The 21161-nt window shown below is 39.7% G+C and overlaps 7 protein-coding genes across 15 annotated transcripts in view; 1 reads left to right on the top strand and 6 right to left on the bottom strand.

Annotated features, from left to right (window-relative positions):
• Nucleotides 1-1369, top strand: part of LOC126576231 (mitochondrial DNA helicase) — a 2575-nt gene extending 1206 nt beyond the window's left edge. Inside the window, exons 2-3 of the mRNA XM_050237429.1 lie at nt 1-6; nt 99-1369. The exon at nt 1-6 is cut by the window's left edge and continues 295 nt beyond it. Coding sequence (XP_050093386.1) covers nt 1-6; nt 99-1255 — 1163 coding nt within the window. The 3' untranslated portion in view covers nt 1256-1369. The remainder of the gene's footprint in view (nt 7-98) is intronic.
• On the bottom strand, nt 1293-1912 carry LOC126576285 (cysteine-rich PDZ-binding protein). Its single transcript, XM_050237493.1, has 2 exons — nt 1620-1912; nt 1293-1519 (listed from the first exon to the last, which is right to left on the bottom strand). The coding sequence occupies exons 1-2, from the start codon at nt 1790-1792 to the stop codon at nt 1390-1392; spliced, it is 303 nt and encodes a 100-aa protein (XP_050093450.1). The 5' UTR covers nt 1793-1912; the 3' UTR covers nt 1293-1389.
• LOC126576245 (PR domain zinc finger protein 5-like) lies at nt 1895-4099 on the bottom strand. Its single transcript, XM_050237451.1, has 4 exons — nt 2879-4099; nt 2684-2803; nt 2575-2617; nt 1895-2506 (listed from the first exon to the last, which is right to left on the bottom strand). Exons 1-4 carry the CDS (start codon nt 3981-3983, stop codon nt 2143-2145), a joined length of 1632 nt encoding a protein of 543 aa, XP_050093408.1. The 5' UTR covers nt 3984-4099; the 3' UTR covers nt 1895-2142.
• A 203-nt stretch (nt 4100-4302) lies between these two features.
• On the bottom strand, nt 4303-6453 carry LOC126576247 (myoneurin-like). The gene is made up of 4 exons (XM_050237453.1): nt 5204-6453; nt 5012-5131; nt 4901-4943; nt 4303-4834 (listed from the first exon to the last, which is right to left on the bottom strand). Exons 1-4 carry the CDS (start codon nt 6324-6326, stop codon nt 4492-4494), a joined length of 1629 nt encoding a protein of 542 aa, XP_050093410.1. The 5' UTR covers nt 6327-6453; the 3' UTR covers nt 4303-4491.
• A 161-nt stretch (nt 6454-6614) lies between these two features.
• On the bottom strand, nt 6615-9055 carry LOC126576243 (zinc finger protein 12-like). Of its 2 annotated transcripts, none has more exons than XM_050237448.1 (4): nt 7744-9055; nt 7548-7667; nt 7435-7477; nt 6615-7360 (listed from the first exon to the last, which is right to left on the bottom strand). In XM_050237448.1, the coding sequence occupies exons 1-4, from the start codon at nt 8900-8902 to the stop codon at nt 7012-7014; spliced, it is 1671 nt and encodes a 556-aa protein (XP_050093405.1). In that variant the 5' UTR covers nt 8903-9055; the 3' UTR covers nt 6615-7011. The 2 variants fall into 2 exon arrangements, with proteins under 2 accessions (XP_050093405.1, XP_050093406.1); XM_050237449.1 differs by having other exon boundaries at nt 7142-7360; nt 7464-7477.
• A 172-nt stretch (nt 9056-9227) lies between these two features.
• LOC126576235 (zinc finger protein 501-like) lies at nt 9228-21082 on the bottom strand. 8 transcript variants are annotated; one of them, XM_050237434.1, is made up of 5 exons: nt 19568-21082; nt 19375-19494; nt 19268-19310; nt 18989-19199; nt 9228-9552 (listed from the first exon to the last, which is right to left on the bottom strand). In XM_050237434.1, exons 1-5 carry the CDS (start codon nt 20865-20867, stop codon nt 9421-9423), a joined length of 1806 nt encoding a protein of 601 aa, XP_050093391.1. In that variant the 5' UTR covers nt 20868-21082; the 3' UTR covers nt 9228-9420. The 8 variants fall into 8 exon arrangements, with proteins under 8 accessions (XP_050093391.1, XP_050093395.1, XP_050093394.1 ...); XM_050237433.1 differs by lacking the exon at nt 9228-9552 and adding an exon at nt 13957-14180; XM_050237438.1 differs by lacking the exons at nt 18989-19199; nt 19268-19310; nt 19375-19494; nt 19568-21082 and adding exons at nt 9832-9874; nt 12136-12255; nt 12326-13660 and having other exon boundaries at nt 9228-9763.
• On the bottom strand, nt 16160-18383 carry LOC126576237 (zinc finger and BTB domain-containing protein 49-like). The gene is made up of 3 exons (XM_050237441.1): nt 17086-18383; nt 16853-17021; nt 16160-16764 (listed from the first exon to the last, which is right to left on the bottom strand). The coding sequence occupies exons 1-3, from the start codon at nt 18251-18253 to the stop codon at nt 16407-16409; spliced, it is 1695 nt and encodes a 564-aa protein (XP_050093398.1). The 5' UTR covers nt 18254-18383; the 3' UTR covers nt 16160-16406.
• Nucleotides 21083-21161: the final 79 nt, after the last annotated feature.

Genomic DNA, 21161 nt, shown 5'->3' on the forward strand with positions numbered 1-21161 from the left:
TGAATGGTAACTCCCATGGCACACTATGCTCTCCAGGAAGCAATGCCGACGATGAATTAACGCTTCTCTTGTGTGTGTTTTTCTTTCTTCCTTCTTAGCAACGGCCGTTTGTCTTCCGCATGGTTTGAAGAGTTTGCCACAACAGTGTCTTCCGGCGCTGGAACGATTTCAGCGGCTGACTTTGTGGTTCAACTACGATACCGCCGGCTGGGATACGGCACGGAATTATGCGAAAAAGTTGGATGAACGACGGTGCCTGTTTGTACGCCCGACCGAACAACATCCAACGCCGTACCGGGCACTACAGCAGCGGGACGCCGGTCCCGAGCTAAGGACGATCCTTGCTAAGGCACAGCCGATTTTGCATCAATCCATTACCACGTTTCATGCGTTACGCCAAGATGTGCTGAGCGATCTGCAGAACATCGACAAGGTCCAGGGTGTCAAGTGGAAACGCTATCCGACGCTGAACAAACTGCTCAAGGGCCACCGCAAGGGTGAGCTGACGGTGTTGACCGGACCGACGGGTTGCGGTAAGACAACCTTTATGTCGGACTACTCGCTCGATCTAGCGCAACAGGGCGTCTCGACGCTGTGGGGTTCGTTCGAGATACGAAACACACGGCTAGCGGCCACACTGCTGCGCCAAATGGTGGGTCAACCGTTGGACGAACAGTTGGTCAAGTTTGAGCGGTGGGCCGACGAGTTCGAGCGGTTACCGATCTACTTCATGACTTTCCACGGTCAGCAACCGATCAAGGTGGTGATGGAAGCGATCGAGCACGCACAGTACGTGCACGACATTCAGCACGTCATCATCGACAACCTGCAGTTCATGATGGGTATGCTCGAGGAGAGCAAGCATCTGGACCGTTACTGGAAGCAGGATGCGATAATCGGTGCGTTCCGTTCGTTCGCCACGCGCCGTAACTGCCACGTGACGCTCGTGATACATCCGCGCAAGGAGCGCGACACGGACGAGCTTACGACGAGCTCGATCTTTGGCGGCGCCAAAGCCTCCCAGGAAGCCGATAACGTGCTGCTCATACAGGACAAACGGCTGACGTCGGTGCGGGGTAAAAAGTATCTGCAGATCGCGAAAAATCGCTACAGCGGGGACCTCGGTATTATGCCGCTCGATTTCGACAAGGCCAGCTTAAGTTATGCGCAGCGTAAGCGTAAGGCGGACAGTGGAAACGATGGTTCTTCCCACGCGGTCGCATCGGTTGACCAGCCACAGGCGGATTCTTTGTAGTGCCGCTCAATAAGCAAACTATTTGATTCCAGTTCCAATTGTTGTAGCATCGCCACACGGAGAGGGGTTTTATACAATAAAAAATATGCTCATTCCTGAGGCCGTAGGGACGCGACACAGCTGGGTGGCCTTTTTCATGCCGAAGATTGCCGATAGTTTTTGACATCCAGCAGCTTTTTGCCGCACATGGCACAAATGCCTTTCTTGTAGGCACACTGCTGGCAGTAGTGCGAACCAGCCTGATGTATTTTTTGTTTGCATATCCTACACACGAACGGAAAAGAAACGGAAAAACACACAATTTACGGACGTACAACTAGTAGGATCCATAAAAAAAAAACGTTGGCAATTAAACGAAACCTACCGACATGGAGCAAAGTTTCCGGCGATCGGATTGTACCGAGTTTTGGCGCTGCTGAGCGCTTTATTTTCGTTGATTTTTCTACCTCCACCCTCGGTTGTGTTCCGGGCACCGGCTTTCCATGGGTCCGGTGTGATGATTTTGCCAAGCTTTTTCTCGCACTTTTCACAAACCATCAGGTCAAGTGTGTATTGAACTACGTCTACTTGAAACCGGTACTCCGGATAAAAGGATCTTTTATCTAAGATTATTTCTTAACAGCTGGCGTCGTGCGCTGGTTTTTGTTTACAGCATCGAATGGGTCCCGCTTTTATTGCCAAGATGCTTATACAATTGTAGGGAAATTATAACAGATTAGCACAGTTGAATGATTCTACCTTACTTTTGGCGGTCAGTCGAATTTTACAAAAAAAAATAAATCAAAAGAGTACAATACAATTTTAAAATTACAATTAAAACGGCAGCAATAGGTTAGTACAGTTATAAAAAACCTTTTCTATAATTTCAATACGCTACCTTTCCCTTTTCATTTAGCTGTCTGTCTGCTAAGCCGGTTTAGGGCATTGCTGTTACCAAGTTTAGCCGTTTCTTTCTGATATCGCATTTTTAACAGATCCATTGTGGTGAACCGGAACTTTCCAAACTCTGTCACTATTTCGTTATGGCCTTTGAAATGCATCTCGTAATGGCCTTTAAGCTCCCTTATTTTCGGAAAATCGGCATCACACAGATGGCACTGATAGATATTGTCGTTACCAACGTGATGCTTGGCGACGTGTTCTACTAAATCTCCGCCACATCCATAAACTCGGTTGCAATACACGCAGCTGTATGGTCTCAGTCCCGTATGGGTGTTCATGTGCGTCTTAAGCATATAAGGGAGAGAAAATCTATAATAAAAGAAATTCAAATTAAAATATATTGTGTACTTAACGCGTCTATACAATCTATACACTACCTTCGATCGCAAAGGGTGCAGCTGTACACCTTTTCTACACCTCCTGCAATTATGAACAAAGTGCTTCATTCCATTAAAACATCCACAAGTGATTTCATATCGTACCAACCTCCGTGAACCGCTCGTTGATGGTAGATCAAATTACGCTTTGAATACAGACGCGCACCACACACATTGCAGTAATGGCCTTTATCTTTCTGGTGCGTTCTTAAATGACCTTTCAGGGCACCTGTAAAAAGATGCCAGTAGATATTCAGTGAATGAAATTAATTTCAAAAACCACGAAGTTTAGTTATGTACTTACCTTCTGAAGAAAATCGTACAGAGCATAACTGACAGGCCCAAGTCCTTTCTCGCACATGATCTTCCATGTGCCTCTTGTGCTTTTCCCGTGTATCTAATAACACTCCACATATCCAACATAGTGTCGAGGAATCATCCTTACATTTATGTGAGTTCAGGGCGGTTGCGCTATTGACCGCTTCGCCACACATTTGGCAATATATATGTAATCTTTTAGAATGCTTTTCAATGTCTTTCTCGTGTGAATCTTTACCTAGAAACACATCCTGATATGGTTCACAACTTAATAATTTATTCGAAAATTTGTCAGCGTAAGTTTCTCCGCGTCCCGTTTCTGATACTCCTTGAACTGCTTCCGTGCTTTCAAGCACTGGATTTTCTCCTTGATAATCATCATTTTCCTGATATGTGGACTGATATAAACACTCCATATTTTCCTCAAAATCTTCCAAATGTTCTTCAACGGTTGAAAAAGTATTGTTCGGCGCCATACAATCCATTTCTATGGATAATTCTACAATTTCAGGATTACAATAAGTAGTAACTTCATTCTTAATCTCGATTGTTTCTGCAATTTGAGGTGGGACGATATCTTTCTCTTCCTCAACATTTGCTTGCTGTGCACTGCAGAGAATACTAACGCTACTATGCACATCCTCGTCTGCGTTGATCCGTTGATCTTCAGTCGAACCAATTATCTCTTCCTCGCCACTTGTTAAAGATAAGTTATCATCTTCACTCTTTATTGTAATGCTCTCAGCATTGCAAAAATCTAGTGCATCACTGTCAGCTACAGTGAAGCTTTGATCTGAAAAACTCATTTCTGCTCTTAACGGAATCAATGCGTGTGATTTATTTTTCAGTTGATTCTTCAATACTACGAAAGTTGCCGTACATACTGTGAATAATTCGTACGCATCTAACACTGCTTGCTTACAAATTCCGCATACTCTCGTTGGCCATTGCGCCTCGATATTGTCAGTAAATGCCTCAGGATACATTTTGCACAGAATTGCATAAAGAGTCAGGGATTTATGCACTACTTCGTCCAGTTTATGAACAACACCGGCGCTAGTTAAGCAAATACGACAGTATTTGGTCAGCATCTTTTGGCTGTGGATGGGCACTTTCTTATCGTCAATATGTTCACGAATAACGAGAGAAACTGCGAATATCTATACCACAAAACGGATTCTGAATGTTTTACGTTGGATCTTTTCGGTTCTAGTTTCTCGCCGAAAACGGAAGCTGCATTGTTTACAAACATTCGTTTGACAACAACTTCCCAAGATGACTACAGTCAAGGTGTACGGATTGCTGTGATTTGAAATCAATTTGGGTGCTGCCGACAAACGAATGAAACAGTAAAGAATTAATTATTCAGTATCTATGATCGATTCTGCATGAAAGAAAATATATTTCGCATTATGTTTTTGCTTGTCTTGTGTTGATTCATTCAATGAAACCATTACACCATTCTCCCTCGTAATATTAGTTGATTGGCGAGCTTTATGATTTTTGATTTTGTACGTGTACGTCTGAAATTGTGTTTTTGGTTTTACTGATTCAGCTGATAAATTAGCATGGCTATACTGTAAACTACTACGGTTGGCGCTACACTATGCTAGCTGATTTTACCGTTTCTTTGTGATGTCGCATTTTCAATAGATCCATGGTGGTAAACCGAAACTTTCCAAAGTCTGTGAGGATTTCGTTGTAGAACTTCTCACCCTTTCGGGAATGTACCTCGTAATGGGCTTTAAGTTCTCTTACTTTCGAGAAATCTGCATCACAAAGATGGCACAGATAGATATTGTCGTTACCAACGTGGTGCTTGGCGACGTGCTCTACCAAATCACTGCCATTACGATAAACTCGGTTGCAATATACGCATTTATATGGTCTCAGTCCCGTATGGGTCTTCATGTGCGTCTTAAGCATATAAGGGAGAGAAAATCTAGACGGATAGAAAAAAAATAAAATAGAAAGAATAAGTCACGTCATTATAACAATTCAATCATACCTGCGATCGCAAATGTTGCAATTATACACTTTCTCTAAGCCACCTATAATTATTAAAAGAAAAAAAACAATGTATTCCCTTTGTTAATCTAACGCGATTGACAATAAATACCTCCGTGAACCGCTTGTTGATGGTATTCCAAATTACGCTTTGATGATAAGTTCATTCCGCATACATCACAGGAAAATAATTTATGCTTTTTGTGCGTAACTAAATGGGCTTTCATTGCATCTGCAAAGGTCCGTTGGCATTAGTTGTATATGATCAATTAAACCAACAAGCATTAAATAAGAGAGCACTCACGCAAAGAAGTGAATCGTGAAGGACATACTGGACAACCCCACATTTCTTCTGGCTTATGAGATATCATATGTCTCTTATGTTGATTTTTCGTGGCCATTGTCATGCCACATATCCAGCAAAGAAACGAAGAATTAGAGTAACATTTATGAGCATAAAGAGCAATTTTGGTTTTGAAACCTTCATCACACATTTTGCAAAACTTTTCATATCCTTCAACGTGATTTTTCATGTGCTTCGCATGTGATTCTTTGTCTAGAAACACGTCTCGACAATACTTACAACTGAATATCTGCGAAGAAAACATTTCTGCAAAAATATCTTCGTCTTCTGATTCATCGGAATCATTTTTCATGCGCTCAGAATCTATTATGGTGCCAGATACTGTTTGATCTGTTATCGCTTTGTCAACCATTCTGTTTTCATCTTGAATATCATCATTATCGGAAGCATGCAAGCTACTTTCAACATTTTGCAAATACTCCATACTATCCTCCGAATCTTCCGCTTGCTCCTGATCGATTTGAGTAGCTGCTTTATTCGACCGTTCTACAATTTCGGCAATTTTCCATGTTCCTGCTCTACACTCATTTCTTGATGATTCTGCATTTTGTGGCTGTAATGGTAACGATGTATTTTCAAACGATTCATGGGTAATTGTTTGATTCCCGCTCCGTAACAATCTTTTTCGACCGTCATGATCTTTTTCATTGTTTTTCTTTTCCACCTCACTCTTTATGCAATGCATGTCGTCTTCTTCATCGTCTATGATTATAACAGAATTTTTGAAATCTATTCCATCTTGGTCAGACAAGAGAACACTGTTCTCAGGCACGCCAATTTCAGCTGTTAATTGCATCGGTCTAATCGGAATATTCTGCAGATGTTTCTTCAATGCATTGAGGGTAGACATGCAAACTACGTACAGCCCGTACGCATCTAACACCGCTTGCTTACAAATTCCGCAAACTTTCGTTGGCCAGTGCGCGTCGTTATTCTCAGTAAATGCTTCGGGATACATTTTGCCCAGAATTGCATAAAGAGTCAGGGAGTTATGCACTACTTCGTCCAGTTGATGAACAACACCGGCGCTAGTTAAGCAAATACGACAGTATTTGGTCAGCATCTTTGGGCTGTGGATGTTGATGGGCACTTTCTTATCGTCAATATGTTCACGAATTACGAGAGAAACTGCGAATATCTATACCACAAAACGGATTCTGAATGTTTTACGTTGGATCTTTTCGGTTCTAGTTTCTCGCCGAAAACGGAAGCTGCATTGTTTACAAACATTCGTTTGACAACAACTTCCCAAGATGACTACAGTCAAGGTGTACGGATTGCTGTGATTTGAAATCAATTTGGGTGCTGCCGACAAACGAATGAAACAGTAAAGAATTAATTATTCAGTATCTATGGTCGATTCTGCTTGAAAGAAAATATATTTCGCATCATGTTTTTGCTTGTCTTGTGTTGATTCATTCAATGAAACCATTACTCCATTCTTCCTCGTATTATCAATTTATTGACATTGACATTATTTAATTTATTGAGCCTTAATTATTAATATGTTTTGCGAGCGTGATTTGGGTTTTACTGCATTGGACCAGAACGTGTGGCCTAGTAGTTTGATTGAGTTCCATTGTGCTGCATGTGAACTTTGGCTGAACATGCATCTCGTTGTTTAACAACCTAATCGTGTGGATTCTCTTTCGCTTATTTTCCTTGTTGTGTTCTAGGCTAACCACCAATAGGTGTTCCATTGTTGATTAATATGGGTTGAACAAAACTGTGCTAGCGTATTAACATTTCTAATCGATTTTTCGGTAGTCTTTTTCTTTCGATTCTTTTCGGTGCCGCATATTTAGCAGATCCATGGTAGTGAATCGAAACTTTCCAAAATCCGTCAGTATTTCGTTATAGAACTGCTCACCGTTTCTGAAATGCACCTCGTAATGATCTCGAAGCTGTTTGATCCGCGGGAAAGCTTCATCACACTGGTGACACTGATAGATATTATCGTTACCAATATGATGCTTGGCGACGTGCTCTACCAAATCTCCGCCACATCCATAAACACGGTTACAATACACGCAACTGTAGGGTCTTAGACCCGTATGGGTTTTCATGTGTGTCTTGAGCGCATACGGGAGCGAAAATCTATAAGAATAGAAAGTACAGTTATGACATAAGATTCAAAAAATGATAACCGCGCCACTACCAACCCAAATTACCTGCGATCGCAAAGGGTGCAGCTGTATACCTTCTCAACACCTCCTGTAATCAATAATGAAAAACAAAAGGTATTCTATTACATGATCACAAACGATCTTGATATCTTAATTACCCCCGTGAACCGATCGTTGATGGTATTTCAAATTACGTTTTGATGATAAGTTTGCTCCACACACATCGCAACAATAGCCCCTATCCTTCTTATGTGTTCTTACATGGCCTTTCAAGACAGCTGTAAAAAATGACAAGAGCGTTTTAATGCTGCGGAATGAAGTCCAAACGCCGATGACAAAAAGGTGCACACTTACTCTTAGAATTAAATCGTAAAGGGCAAAGTTGACAAGCCCACGTGCCTTCTGGCATATGAGATTGCATGTGTCTCTTATGCTTTTTCGTCGTATCCGTAATGTTACCACATATCCAACATAGGGTCGAGGACTCATACCGACATTCATGTGCATTCAGAACAGCTACGCTTTTAAAGCCTTTGTTGCACATTTTGCAAATTACACGCCCAAGTCTGTGATGTTTCAAATGTTTCTCATATGAGACTTTGTCCAGAAACACATCCCGACATGATTCACAACATAATATATCCGTCGAAAATATGTTTGCAAAAACATCTTCGTCTTCCGATTCATCAGAACCATCTTCCAAGGATTCAGAATTCATAATGGCATTTGAATAATCTGGGACTGTTACCGTGCTCTCACCCACTGAGTTTTCCCATTGATTATCTTCATATTCTTGATGTGGTCTGGCATGCAAGCTATCCTCTGTGTCATCCAAATACTCCATGCTTCCCTCAAACTCATCCAAATGCTCTTCTTCGATTGGAATAGTATTGTTCGGCGCCACACAATCCATTTCTACGGATAGTTCAACAATTTCATGGCTATAATAACCAGCAGCTTCGTTTTTAATTTCAATTGCTTCTTCATTCTGTGATTGTAGAATGATATCTTTTCCTTCCCCACACTGTTCTTGTTGTGTGCTAAACAAAAGTCTTGCGTTGTTTTGCTCCTCTTCTGCGATCCTTTCTACCGACACACGAATTAGTTCTTCCTCCTCTATTGATAAAGATGACGTATTATCTTCTGCGTCACTTGTATTTTTAACATGATCATTGAAATCTATTGTTTCATTCTCAGCTACAATGAAGCTTTGATCTGAAAAACTCATTTCTGCACTCGACTGATTTGATTCGTGCGGTTTGCTCTTCAGGCGTTTCCTCAGAATATCGAGGGTTGACATGCAAACTACGTACAACCCGTATGCATCCAATATTGCTTGCTTGCAGATATCGCAGGCTTTCGTTGGCCATTGCGCCTCGATATTGTCAGTAAATGCCTCAGGATACATTTTGCACAGAACTGCATAAAGAGTCAGGGATTTATGCACTACTTCGTCCAGTTTATGAACAACACCGGCGCTAGTTAAGCAAATACGACAGTATTTGGTCAGCATCTTTGGGCTGTGGATGTTGATGGGCACTTTCTTATCGTCAATATGTTCACGAATTACGAGAGAAACTGCGAATATCTATACCACAAAACGGATTCTGAATGTTTTACGTTGGATCTTTTCGGTTCTAGTTTCTCGCCGAAAACGGAAGCTGCATTGTTTACAAACATTCGTTTGACAACAACTTCCCAAGATGACTACAGTCAAGGTGTATGGATTGCTGTGATTTGAAATTAATTTGGGTGCTGCCGACAAACGAATGAAACAGTAAAGAATTAATTATTCAGTATCTATGATCGATTCTGCTTGAAAGAAAATATATTTCGCATTATGTTTTTGCTTGTCTTGTGTTGATTCATTCAATGAAACCATTACACCATAATAATTACACCGTAATATCAGTTGATTGGCGAGCTTTTCGATTTTTGATTTTGTACGTGTACGTTTGAAATTGTGTTTTTGGTTTTACTGATTCAGCTGATAAATTAGCATGGCTATACTGTAAACTACTACGGTTGGCGCTACACTATGCTAGCTGATTTTACCGTTTCTTTGTGATGTCGCATTTTCAATAGATCCATGGTGGTAAACCGAAACTTTCCAAAGTCTGTGAGGATTTCGTTGTAGAACTTCTCACCCTTTCGGGAATGTACCTCGTAATGATCTCGAAGCTCCCTTATCTTTGGGAAATCTGCATCACACAGATGGCACAGATAGATATTTTCGTTACCAACGTGGTGCTTGGCGACGTGCTCTACCAAATCACCGCAACTTCCATAAACTCGGTTGCAATACACGCAGCTGTATGGTCTCAGTCCCGTGTGGCTGTTCATGTGTCTTTTAAGCACAGACGGAATAGCAAATCTAGACGGATAAAAAGTAACGTGTAAATGAAAAGTTTAAATTACATAACTACAACAATTCAACCATACCTGCGACCACAAATGTTGCAAGGGAGCAACTTTTCTAATCCACCTAAAATTATCATTTAAAGACATGATATAATACAAATATTACAAAAGGTGGTTTTATTTTATTTTCATTACCTCCGTGAACAGCACGCTGGTGGTAATTCAGATTACGCTTGGATGACAGGTTTGCTCCACATATATCGCAGTAATGTCGTCTAACTTTTTTGTGTATATATTCGTGGTTCTGCCTTGCAGCTTAAAATGTAACGAAGACTAATTATTATTTTGCAGTCTAATCAGCTTATTCAAATTGAATCTACACTCACTGTGAGTAGTGAATCGCAGGGGGCAGAACCGACAGGACCACGAGTCTTCTGGCATATTATGGGCTACCATGTGTTTCTGGAGTTTTTTTAGTGTATCCAATATTTTTCCACATATCCAACATAGCGTCGGAGCACATTCGTGCGCGTAAAACACAGTTTTATTTTTAAAACCTTTGTTACACTTTTTGCAAAAAATATGCAACCCTTCTCTGTGGTATTTACGATGATTCTCAAGTGTCGGTTGGTCAACAAATACTTCTCTACATGATTTACAACATAATGCATCGGTTGAGAATATGTCAGCAAAAACATCTTCGTTTTCCGATTCATCGGAACCATCTTCCAACCTTTCAGAAATCATAGAGACATCTAATACTTCTGGTATTGCTACCGCGCCCTCAGCGATTGCATTTTCCACGGGATAATCATCACTTTCCTGATTGACATTCCTTCTCTTCCTTTCCAATCCATTTTCATGATCACTCGCTCGAAAATGTTTGTGATTTGCTTCGTTATCTGTGATTATAATCGCCTTTACGAAATCTACTTCATCACTATCAGACAGACTGTTACTGCTCTCAGGCAGGTCAATTTTGGCTCTTAACGGATTCGCTTTGATCGTGATTTTCGGCAGTTGTACCTTCAATACTTCGAAGGTTGCCTTACAAATTGTGAACAATCTGTACGCATCTAACACTGCTTGCTTACAGACCCCGCAAACTCTCGGTGGCCATTGTGGGTCGTTATTCTCAGTAAATGCATCGGGATACATTTTGCAAAGTATTGCATAGAGAGTCAAAGAATGATGCACTACTTCGTCCAGTTGATGAACAACACCGGCGCTAGTTAAGCAAATACGACAGTATTTGGTCAGCATCTTTTGGCTGTGGATGGGCACTTTCTTATCGTCAATATGTTCACGAATTACGAGTAAAACTGCGAATATCTATTCCACAAAAAGAGTTTCTGAATGTTTTACGTTGGATCTTTTCGGTTCTAGTTTCTCGCCGAAAACGGAAGCTGCATTGTTTACAAACATTCGTTTGACAACGACCCAAGCCTTCCCAAGATGACTATAGTTAAGGTGCTTCGTTGTTTGAAATTCAACTTAATGGATTATTTATTCACAATTGCGCGTATCGTTTGCACAGATTATTTACATTTTCAAGAGTTTATTTCACATAGTTTGTATTAAATGTTCCACACAAGATCCCTGATAACAGATACTGCAACGAGGCAGAAACAAAGTTTATAAGCGAACAATAGAAGGATGTTATTTGTCAAGCCAACAACTCTCGAGATCGCGGATAAGTAAATGCAGTTAGTATTTCTATCCTATATTATCAGTTAGATAAACACAATGATTACGCTTAAACACTTGATATGTGTTAAGAGAGTAAATGGATCTATTTATTTGGGGTAAATTGAATTCTTGTTAACTTTAACATTATGAACTACTTGGAAACTGGTTATTAGCGTTATCCCTACTTAAAGCTGTCGTTTCTTTCCGACGTCGCATTTTCAATAGATCCATAATGGTAAACCGAAACTTTCCAAAGTCTGTGAGGATTTCGTTGTAGAACTTTTCACCGTTTCTGTAATGTACTTCGTAATGGATTCGAAGCTCCTTTATCTTTGGGAAACCTGCATCACACAGATGGCACAGATAGATATTTTCGTTACCAACGTGGTGCTTGGCAACATGTTCAACCAAATCACCGCCGCAACCATAAACACGATTGCAATACACGCAGCTGTATGGTCTCAGTCCCGTGTGGGTGTTCATGTGAGTTTTAAGCATAGAAGGAATGGCAAATCTAGACGGATAAAAAGTAACGTGTAAATGAAAAGTTTAAATTACATAACTACAACAATTCAACCATACCTGCGACCACAAATGTTGCAAGGGAGCAACTTTTCTAATCCACCTAAAATTATCATTTAAAGACATGATATAATACAAATATTACAAAAAGTGGTTTTATTTTAGTTTCATTACCTCCGTGAACAGCACGCTGGTGGTAATTCAGATTACGCTTGGATGACAGGTTCGCTCCACATATATCGCAGCAATGTCGCCTATCCTTCTTGTGAATATATTCATGGCTGTTCATCGCAGCTTAAAAGGCAATAACGATTGTTTATTAAGTGGATTCATGATTGCTTACAACAATTAAATCTATACTCACTTTGTGTAGAGAATCGCAGGGGGCAGAACTGACACGCCCAAGTGCCTTCTGGCATATGAGATTGCATGTGTCTCTTGTGCTTTCCCTGTGAATCTAACTTTTCACCACATATCCAACATAAGGTAGAGGAATCAAAAGCACATTCATGAACATGAAGAGCGGTTGCATGTTTAAAACCTTTGTTGCACATTTTACAAAAAATATGAAATCCTGCTCTATGGTATTTAAGATGTTTCTCAAGTGTTTTGATGTCCAAAAATACATCCCGACATGATTCACAACTAAATATCTGTGAGGAAAATATTTCAGTAAAAACATTTTCACCTTCTTCCGAACTATCCGAACTAACTGTTACTGTAACCGCGCTTTGATTCACAGCATTTTCCCGTTGATGATCTTCATATTCTTGATGTGGTCTGGCATGCAAGCTATCCTCTGTGTCATCCAAATACTCCATGCTTCCCTCAAACTCATCCAAATGCTCTTCTTCGATTGGAATAATATTGTTCGGCGCCACACAATCCATTTCTACGGATAGTTCAACAATTTCATGGCTGTAATAACCAGCAGCTTCGTTTTTAATTTCAATTGCTTCTTCATTCTGTGATTGTAGAATGATATCTTTTCCTTCCCCACACTGTTCTTGTTGTGTGCTAAACAAAAGTCTTGCGTTGTTTTGCTCCTCTTCTGCGATCCTTTCTTCCGACACACGAATTAGTTCTTCCTCCTCTATTGATAAAGATGACGTATTATCTTCTGCGTCACTTGTATTTTTAACATGATCATTGAAATCTATTGTTTCATTCTCAGCTACAATGAAGCTTTGATCTGAAAAACTCATTTCTGCACTCGACTGATTTGATTCGTGCGGTTTGCTCTTCAGGCGTTTCCTCAGAATATCGAGGGTTGACATGCAAACTACGTACAACCCGTATGCATCCAATATTGCTTGCTTGCAGATATCGCAGGCTTTCGTTGGCCATTGCGCGTCGTTATTCTCAGTAAATGCTTCGGGATACATTTTGCACAGCATTTCGTAAAGACTCAAGGATTTATGCACTACTTCGTCCAGTTGATGAACAACACCGACGCTAGTTAAGCAAATACGACAGTATTTGGTCAGCATCTTTTGGCTGTGGATGGGCACTTTCTTATCGTCAATATGTTCACGAATTACGAGTAAAACTGCGAATATCTATTCCACAAAAAGGGTTTCTGAATGTTTTACGTTGGATCTTTTCGGTTCTAGTTTCTCGCCGAAAACGGAAGTTGCATTGTTTACAAACATTCGTTTGACAACGACCCAAGCCTTCCCAAGATGACTATAGTCAAGGTGCTTCGTTGTTTGAAATTCAACTTAATGGATTATTTATTCACAATTGCGCGTATCGTTTGCACAGATTATTTACATTTTCAAGAGTTTATTTCACATAGTTTGTATCAAATGTTCCACACAAGATCCCTGATAACAGATACTGCAACGAGGCAGAAACAAAGTTTATAAGCGAACAATAGAAGGATGTTATTTGTCAAGCCAACAACTCTCGAGATCGCGGATAAGTAAATGCAGTTAGTATTTCTATCCTATATTATCAGTTAGATAAACATAATGATTACGCTTAAACACTTGATATGTGTTAAGAGAGTAAATGGATCTATTTATTTGGGATAAATTGAATTCATGTTAACTTTAACATTATGAACTACTTGGAAACTGGTTATTAGCGTTATCCCTACTTAAAGCTGTCGTTTCTTTCCGACGTCGCATTTTCAATAGATCCATGGTGGTAAACCGAAACTTTCCAAAGTCTGTGAGGATTTCGTTGTAGAACTTCTCACCCTTTCGGGAATGTACCTCGTAATGATCTCGAAGCTCCCTTATCTTTGGGAAAGCTGCATCACACAGATGGCACTGATAAATATTTTCGTTACCAACGTGATGCTTGGCAACGTGCTCTACCAAATCACCGCAACTTCCATAAACTCGGGTGCAATACACGCAGCTGTATGGTCTCAGTCCCGTATGGGTGTTCATGTGCCTTTTAAGAACATATCTGTCGGCAAATCTGTATGTTAGAGAATCGTAGAAAAACAATTATTTTTTATAATCATAAATTATGTACATTACGTATTGAATCAATCTTACTTTTGGCTGCAAATTCTACAGGAAAAGGTATATAGCTCTTCCTTAGTAGCCTTGTGGCGTGTCCATTGATGCTTTTGGAAATTACGCTTTGATGACAGCTTCACTCCGCATACATCACAGCAAAATAATTTTTGCTTCTTGTGCGTAACTAAATGGGCTTTCAAGACCCCTGCAAAATCCCATTGGCATTAATTTTATATGATATATTAAAGTGAAAATTGATATAGAAAAACCGTGCACTTACACTCATAATTGAATCGTAAAGGACATAAATGACAAGCCCACATTTCTTCTGGCCTATGTGATAGCATATGTGTCTCGTGCTTTCTAGATGCGTCCGTTATTTCACCACATATCCAGCAAAGAATTGGAGAATTAGAGTAACATTCATGGGCACAAAGAGCAGTTTCGGTTTTGAAACCTTCATCACACATTTTGCAAAACTTTTTATATCCCTTAGCATGATTTTTCATGTGCTTCGCATGTGATTCTTTGTCTAGAAACACGTCTCGGCATGACTTACAACTGAATATCTGCGAAGAAAACATTTCTGCAAAAATATCTTCGTCTTCTGATTCATCGGAATCATTTTTCATGCGCTCAGAATCTATTATGGTGCCAGATACTGTTTGATCTGTTATCGCTTTGTCAACCATCCTGTTTTCATCTTGAATATCATCATTATCGGAAGCATGCAAGCTACTGTCAACATTTTGCAAATACTTCATACTATCCTCCGAATCTTCCGCTTGTTCCTGATCGATTTGAGTAGCCGCTTTATTCGACCGTTCTACAATTTCGGCAATTTTCCATGTTCCTGCTCTACACTCATTTCTTGATGATTCTGCATTTTGTGGCTGTAATGGCAACGATGTGTTTTCAAACGATTCATGGGTAATTGTTTGATTCCCGCTCCGTAGCAATCTTTTTCGACCGACATGATCTTTTTCATTGTTTTTCTCTTCCACCTCACTCTTTAGGCAATGCATGTCGTCTTCTTCATCGTCTATGATTATAACAGCATTTTGGAAATCTATTCCATCTTGGTCAGACAAGAGAATACTGTTCTCAGGCACGCCAATTTCAGCTGTTAGTTGCCTCGGTCTAATCGGACTGTTCTGCAGATGTTTCTTCAATACACTGAGGGTTGACATGCAAACTACGTACAACCTGTACCCTTCCAATATTCCATGCTTGCAGTGTCCACAAACTCTCTTTGGCCATTGCGCGTCGTTATTCTCAGTAAATGCTTCGGGATACATTTTGCACAGCATTTCGTAAAGACTCAAGGATTTATGCACTACTTCGTCCAGTTGATGAACAACACCGACGCTAGTTAAGCAAATACGACAGTATTTGGTCAGCATCTTTTGGCTGTGGATGTGGATGGGCACTTTCTTATCGTCAATATTTTCACAAATTACGAGTAAAACTTCGAATATTTGTCCCACAAAAACGGCTTCTGAATGTGTCGTTGGATCTTTTCGGTTCTAGTTTCTCGCCGAAAACGGAAGCTGCATTGTTTACAAACATTCGTTTGACAACGACCCAAGATGACTACAGTCAAGGTGTATGGATTTCTGTGATTTGAAATTAATCAATCAAACAGCTGATTTGATCATTCTGAATCTATAAACAATTATGTGTGATAGAAAAATAAAATATTTCATAAGACATGTTTTCAAAGCTATTATTATTACATATTTAGAGCAAATTAGGACCCATAGTGAGCACCGGAAGGCATCCTGCACTTCGAAAGCTCAGTATGTAGTTGAAATTAATGTCGATACTTTCGCGTGATCCCAATTTAGGCCTACTATTCCCTATCTTTCCATGCGAAAAGCTTAATGTAATTCTGTGTAATAGTAATAAACAAATGAGGTATAGCGAATAACTTTTCAAAAGGACAATAATAAGTTCGTTATTGTTTGCTGGTTAAATTACATTGGGTGAAACTATGTTACTTAATGCTACCATTTCCTTTTGGTGTCGCATTTTCAATAAATCCATAGTGGTAAAACGAAACTTTCCAAACTCTGTGAGGATTTCGTTGTAGAACTTCTCGCCTTTTCTGAAATGTACCTCGTAATGTGCTTTAAGCTCCCTTATCTTTGGGAAATCTGCATCACACAGATGGCACATATAGATGTTGTCGTTTCCAACGTGGTGTTTGGCGACGTGTTCTATCAAATCAGCTCCATTTCCATAAACTCGGTTGCAATAAACGCATTTGTATGGTCTCAGGCCCGTATGGGTGTTCATGTGCCTTTTAAGTACATAAGTTGAGGCAAATCTGCATGATAAAACAAGAATGGTAGGAAAAAAAATTATAAATTATAGAAAACATAGATCGTGCCGATTGTATGTTAAATCAACTTTACCGTTGGCTGCAAATCCCACATGAAATCGTGTATCTATCTTCTTTTTTAGCTCTGTGTTGCGCCCATTGATGTTCTGCCAAATTACGTTTTGTTGATAGGTTGGCCCCACATACATCGCAACAATACAATTTATCTTTTTTGTGCGTTATTACGTGGCATTTCAAAGCACCTGCAAAAGGAAAAATATTGTATTAGGCCCCTAATTATGCAATTAAGTTCTACACTACACTTACCTTTTGTTGGGAATCGCAAAGGACATAACTGACAGTCCCATGTGCAATCTGGGATGTGGGATTGTATGTGCGTCCTGAGCTTACTGGCGGTGTTCATTATTTTGCCGCATATCCAGCATAGGGTCGACGATTCATGCTTACATTTATGCTCGTTCAGAGTAGCTTCACTTTTGAAGCCCTCGCTGCATATTTTGCAAAATGAATGATGTCCCTTTGAATGGTTTTTAATGTGCTCCTCGTACGATTCTTTCTCTAGAAACACGTCTCGACATGATTTACAACTGAATACCTCTGTCGGATAAAAATCAGCAAAAGCTTCTTCGTCCTCTGATTCTTCGAACTCTTCTTTCAAACACACAACATTCCTGATGGTGTCTGACTCTTTTGGCAATGTTTCCAAACTCTCAACTATTGCATTTTCCACGTGGTTATGCTCAGTTTCTTGGATTGCAGTGGTATATAAAATGTCCTTTACATCCTCCACATGTTCTATACTTTCTTCAAAATCTTCCAAATATTCTTCTTCGATAGAAATGGTATTGTTTGGAGTTACATAGTCCATTTCTATCGATAGTTCGACAATTTTGTTGCCATGGGAGGTTGTATCTTCACTGTTCATTTTGATTGTTTCTACATTCTGAAGTTCTGATACTGATTCTACAGCGTTGTTTCTCTCTTGCAGTTCGTCAAACAAACACTCGCTTTCGTGAGTGTTAACATGTTTTTCCTCGATGATTTTATCTATCCTCGATCTTGTGCTTCTTTCCTCCCTACTCAAAGGAAAGTTCAAATTATCTTCTTCGTTGCCTACGATTACAAAAGCCTCTTTGAAATCTTTCTCACTATTATGCATTGCAGTTAAGTTTTGATCAGGAAAAATGAATTCGGGTCTTAGCGGATTCGATTTAATCGAACTATCCTGCAGTTGTACCTTCAATACTTTGAAGGTTGCCTTACAAACTATGTACAGCCCGTACGCATCTAACACTGCTTGCTTACATATTCCGCAAACTCTCGTTGGCCATTGCGCGTCGTTATTATCAGTAAATGCTTCGGGATACATTTTGCAAAGTATTGCATAGAGAGTCAAAGAATGATGCACTACTTCGTCCAGTTGATGAACAACACCGATGCTGGTTAAGCAAATACGACAGTATTTGGTCAGCATCTTTGGGCTGTGGATGTTGATGGGCACTTTCTTATCGTCAATATGTTCACAAATTACGAGTAAAACTGCGAATATCTATTCCACAAAAAGGGTTTCTGAATGTTTTACGTTGGATCTTTTGGGTTCTAGTTTCTCGCCGAAAACGGAAGCTGCATTGTTTACAAACATTCGTTTGACAACGACCCAAGCCTTCCCAAGATGACTATAGTCAAGGTGCTTCGTTGTTTGAAATTCAACTTAATGGATTATTTATTCACAATTGCGCGTATCGTTTGCACAGATTATTTACATTTTCAAGAGTTTATTTCACATAGTTTGTATTAAATGTTCCACACAAGATCCCTGATAACAGATACTGCAACGAGGCAGAAACAAAGTTTATAAGCGAACAATAGAAGGATGTTATTTGTCAAGCCAACAACTCTCGAGATCGCGGATAAGTAAATGCAGTTAGTATTTCTATCCTATATTATCAGTTAGATAAACACAATGATTACGCTTAAACACTTGATATGTGTTAAGAGAGTAAATGGATCTATTTATTTGGGGTAAATTGAATTCTTGTTAACTTTAACATTATGAACTACTTGGAAACTGGTTATTAGCGTTATCCCTACTTAACGTTGTCGTTTCTTTCCGACGTCGCATTTTCAATAGATCCATGGTGGTAAACCGAAACTTTCCAAACTCTGTTAGGATTTCGTTGTAGAACTTCTCACCCTTTCGGGAATGTACCTCGTAATGGGCTTTAAGTTCTCTTACTTTCGAGAAATCTGCATCACAAAGATGGCACAGATAGATATTGTCGTTACCAACGTGGTGCTTGGCAACATGTTCAACCAAATCACCGCCATTACCATAAACTCGGTTGCAATATACGCATTTATATGGTCTCAAGCCCGTATGGGTGTTCATGTGGTTTTTAAGCGTAGAAGGAAAGGCAAATCTAGACGGATAGAAAAATGAAATAAAATAGACAGAACAAGTCACGTCATTATAACAATTCAATCATACCTGCGATCGCAAATGTTGCAATTATACACTTTCTCTAAGCCACCTATAATTATTAAAAGAAAACAGTTGATTCCATTCGTTAATTTAAAATGATTGATAATAAATACCTCCGTGAACCGCTTGTTGATGGTATTTCAAATTACGCTTTGATGATAAGTTCATCCCACATACCGTACAGCAAAATAATTTTTGCTTCTTGTGCGTAACTAAATGGCTTTTCATAGCATCTGCAAAGGTCCGTCAGTAATAGTTTTAAACGATAAAGTAAACCAACAAGCATTAAATAAGATGAGCACTCACCTAAAGAAGTGAATCGAGAAGGACATAATGGACAACCCCACATTTCTTCTGGCTTATGAGATATCATATGTTTCTTATGTTGTTTTTTCGTGGCCATTGTCATGCCACATATCCAACATAGCGTTGAGGTTTCGTACCTACATTTATGTGCATTAAGAACAGTTACGCTTTTGAAGCCTTTGTTGCACATTTTGCAAATTAAACGCCCAAGTCTGTGCTGTTTCAAATGTTTCTCATATGAGGCTTTGTCCAGAAACACATCCCTACATGAATTACAACTGAATAATTCCGTTGAACATGTTTCAGTGAATGTTTCGTCCTCTTCCGATTCATTGGAATATTCCGTCATGGCTTCAGAATTCATAGTGATATCTAAAACTTCGGTCGCTACTGTCGATCTCTCATCATTATCAACTGTTTCCTGATATGCAGTGACATGCAAGCTGTCCTCTGCATCATCAAAATACTCAATACTTTTATCAAAATCATCCAGATGATCCTCTTGGACGGTAACGGCACTTGGTTGTGCAACACAATCCATTTCTATCTGTAATTCCACAATTTCATTTTTGAAAAAGTTGGCAGATTCGCTTACAACTTTATTTCTTTTTGTGTTTGGCGGTTGTGCTACTACGGGGCTTGCTGGCTGCTCGTTCAATGGAAGAGTTTCAAGATGGTCAAGTTCTTTTCCGATGATTTTTTCATTAATTGGATTATATCCTTCTTCCTGGTCACTCGATAGTAAATGCTCGCCGTCTTCTTCGTCGTCTACTTTTATAATCGCCTCCTTGAAATCTATTTCATCATTACTAGACATACAATTACGCTTTACAGACACATCATCAAGATGGTCAAGTTCTTTTCCGATGATTTTTTCATTAATTGGTTTGTATCCTTCTTCCTGGTCACTCGATTGTAAATGCTCGCCGTCTTCTTCGTCGTCTACGGTTATAATCGCCTCCTTGAAATCTATTTCATCATTACTAGACATACAATTACGCTTTACAGACACATCAGCTTTGGCTCTTAACGGAGTCGTTTTCAGTTCATTCTGTAGTTCTTTCTTGAATACTTCGAAGGACGCCATACAAACCGTGTACAACCTGTACGCTTCCAATATGCAGTGCTTGCAGTTTTTGCAAACTCTCGTAGGCCATTGCGCGTCGTTATTCTCAGTAAATGCTTCGGGATACATTTTGCAAAGTATTGCATAGAGAGTCAAAGAATGATGCACTACTTCGTCCAATTGATGAACAACAGCGATGCTGGTTAAGCAAATACGACAGTATTTGGTCAGCATCTTTGGGCTGTGGATGTGGATGGGCACTTTCTTATCGTCAATATGTTCACGAATTACGAGTAAAACTGCGAATATCTATTCCACAAAAAGGGTTTCTGAATGTTTTACGTTGGATCTTTTCGGTTCTAGTTTCTCGCCGAAAACGGAAGCTGCATTGTTTACAAACATTCGTTTGACAACGACCCAAGCCTTCCCAAGATGACTATAGTCAAGGTGCTTCGTTGTTTGAAATTCAACTTAATGGATTATTTATTCACAATTGCGCGTATCGTTTGCACAGATTATTTACATTTT

Source organism: Anopheles aquasalis, chromosome 3 (genome assembly GCF_943734665.1).
Source record: "Anopheles aquasalis chromosome 3, idAnoAquaMG_Q_19, whole genome shotgun sequence".
Taxonomy (NCBI): domain Eukaryota; kingdom Metazoa; phylum Arthropoda; class Insecta; order Diptera; family Culicidae; genus Anopheles; species Anopheles aquasalis.

Excerpts from the sequence above, each read along its gene's own strand:
- LOC126576285 (XM_050237493.1), bottom strand. The coding sequence starts at position 1,792 with ATGGTTTGTGAAAAGTGCGAGAAAAAGCTTGGCAAAATCATCACACCG. Across the intron at positions 1,520-1,619 it reads GGAAACTTTGCTCCATGTCG|GATATGCAAACAAAAAATAC; the intron begins GTAGGTTTCGTT and ends GTTCGTGTGTAG.
- LOC126576247 (XM_050237453.1), bottom strand. The coding sequence starts at position 6,326 with ATGCTGACCAAATACTGTCGTATTTGCTTAACTAGCGCCGGTGTTGTT. Across the intron at positions 5,132-5,203 it reads TTCACGATTCACTTCTTTGC|ATGCAATGAAAGCCCATTTA; the intron begins GTGAGTGCTCTC and ends GGACCTTTGCAG. Across the intron at positions 4,944-5,011 it reads TCAACAAGCGGTTCACGGAG|GTGGCTTAGAGAAAGTGTAT; the intron begins GTATTTATTGTC and ends TAATAATTATAG.
- LOC126576243 (XM_050237448.1), bottom strand. The coding sequence starts at position 8,902 with ATGCTGACCAAATACTGTCGTATTTGCTTAACTAGCGCCGGTGTTGTT. Across the intron at positions 7,668-7,743 it reads TTTACGATTTAATTCTAAGA|CTGTCTTGAAAGGCCATGTA; the intron begins GTAAGTGTGCAC and ends CATTTTTTACAG. Across the intron at positions 7,361-7,434 it reads TGCACCCTTTGCGATCGCAG|ATTTTCGCTCCCGTATGCGC; the intron begins GTAATTTGGGTT and ends CTATTCTTATAG.
- LOC126576245 (XM_050237451.1), bottom strand. The coding sequence starts at position 3,983 with ATGCTGACCAAATACTGTCGTATTTGCTTAACTAGCGCCGGTGTTGTT. Across the intron at positions 2,804-2,878 it reads TGTACGATTTTCTTCAGAAG|GTGCCCTGAAAGGTCATTTA; the intron begins GTAAGTACATAA and ends ATCTTTTTACAG. Across the intron at positions 2,507-2,574 it reads TGCACCCTTTGCGATCGAAG|ATTTTCTCTCCCTTATATGC; the intron begins GTAGTGTATAGA and ends CTTTTATTATAG.
- LOC126576237 (XM_050237441.1), bottom strand. The coding sequence starts at position 18,253 with ATGCTGACCAAATACTGTCGTATTTGCTTAACCAGCATCGGTGTTGTT. Across the intron at positions 17,022-17,085 it reads TTTGCGATTCCCAACAAAAG|GTGCTTTGAAATGCCACGTA; the intron begins GTAAGTGTAGTG and ends TTCCTTTTGCAG. Across the intron at positions 16,765-16,852 it reads TGTGGGATTTGCAGCCAACG|ATTTGCCTCAACTTATGTAC; the intron begins GTAAAGTTGATT and ends TTTATCATGCAG.
- LOC126576235 (XM_050237433.1), bottom strand. The coding sequence starts at position 20,867 with ATGCTGACCAAATACTGTCGTATTTGCTTAACCAGCATCGCTGTTGTT. Across the intron at positions 19,495-19,567 it reads TTCTCGATTCACTTCTTTAG|ATGCTATGAAAAGCCATTTA; the intron begins GTGAGTGCTCAT and ends GGACCTTTGCAG. Across the intron at positions 14,181-18,988 it reads AACTTAAAGCCCATTACGAG|GTACATTCCCGAAAGGGTGA; the intron begins GTACATTCCCGA and ends GATCATTACGAG.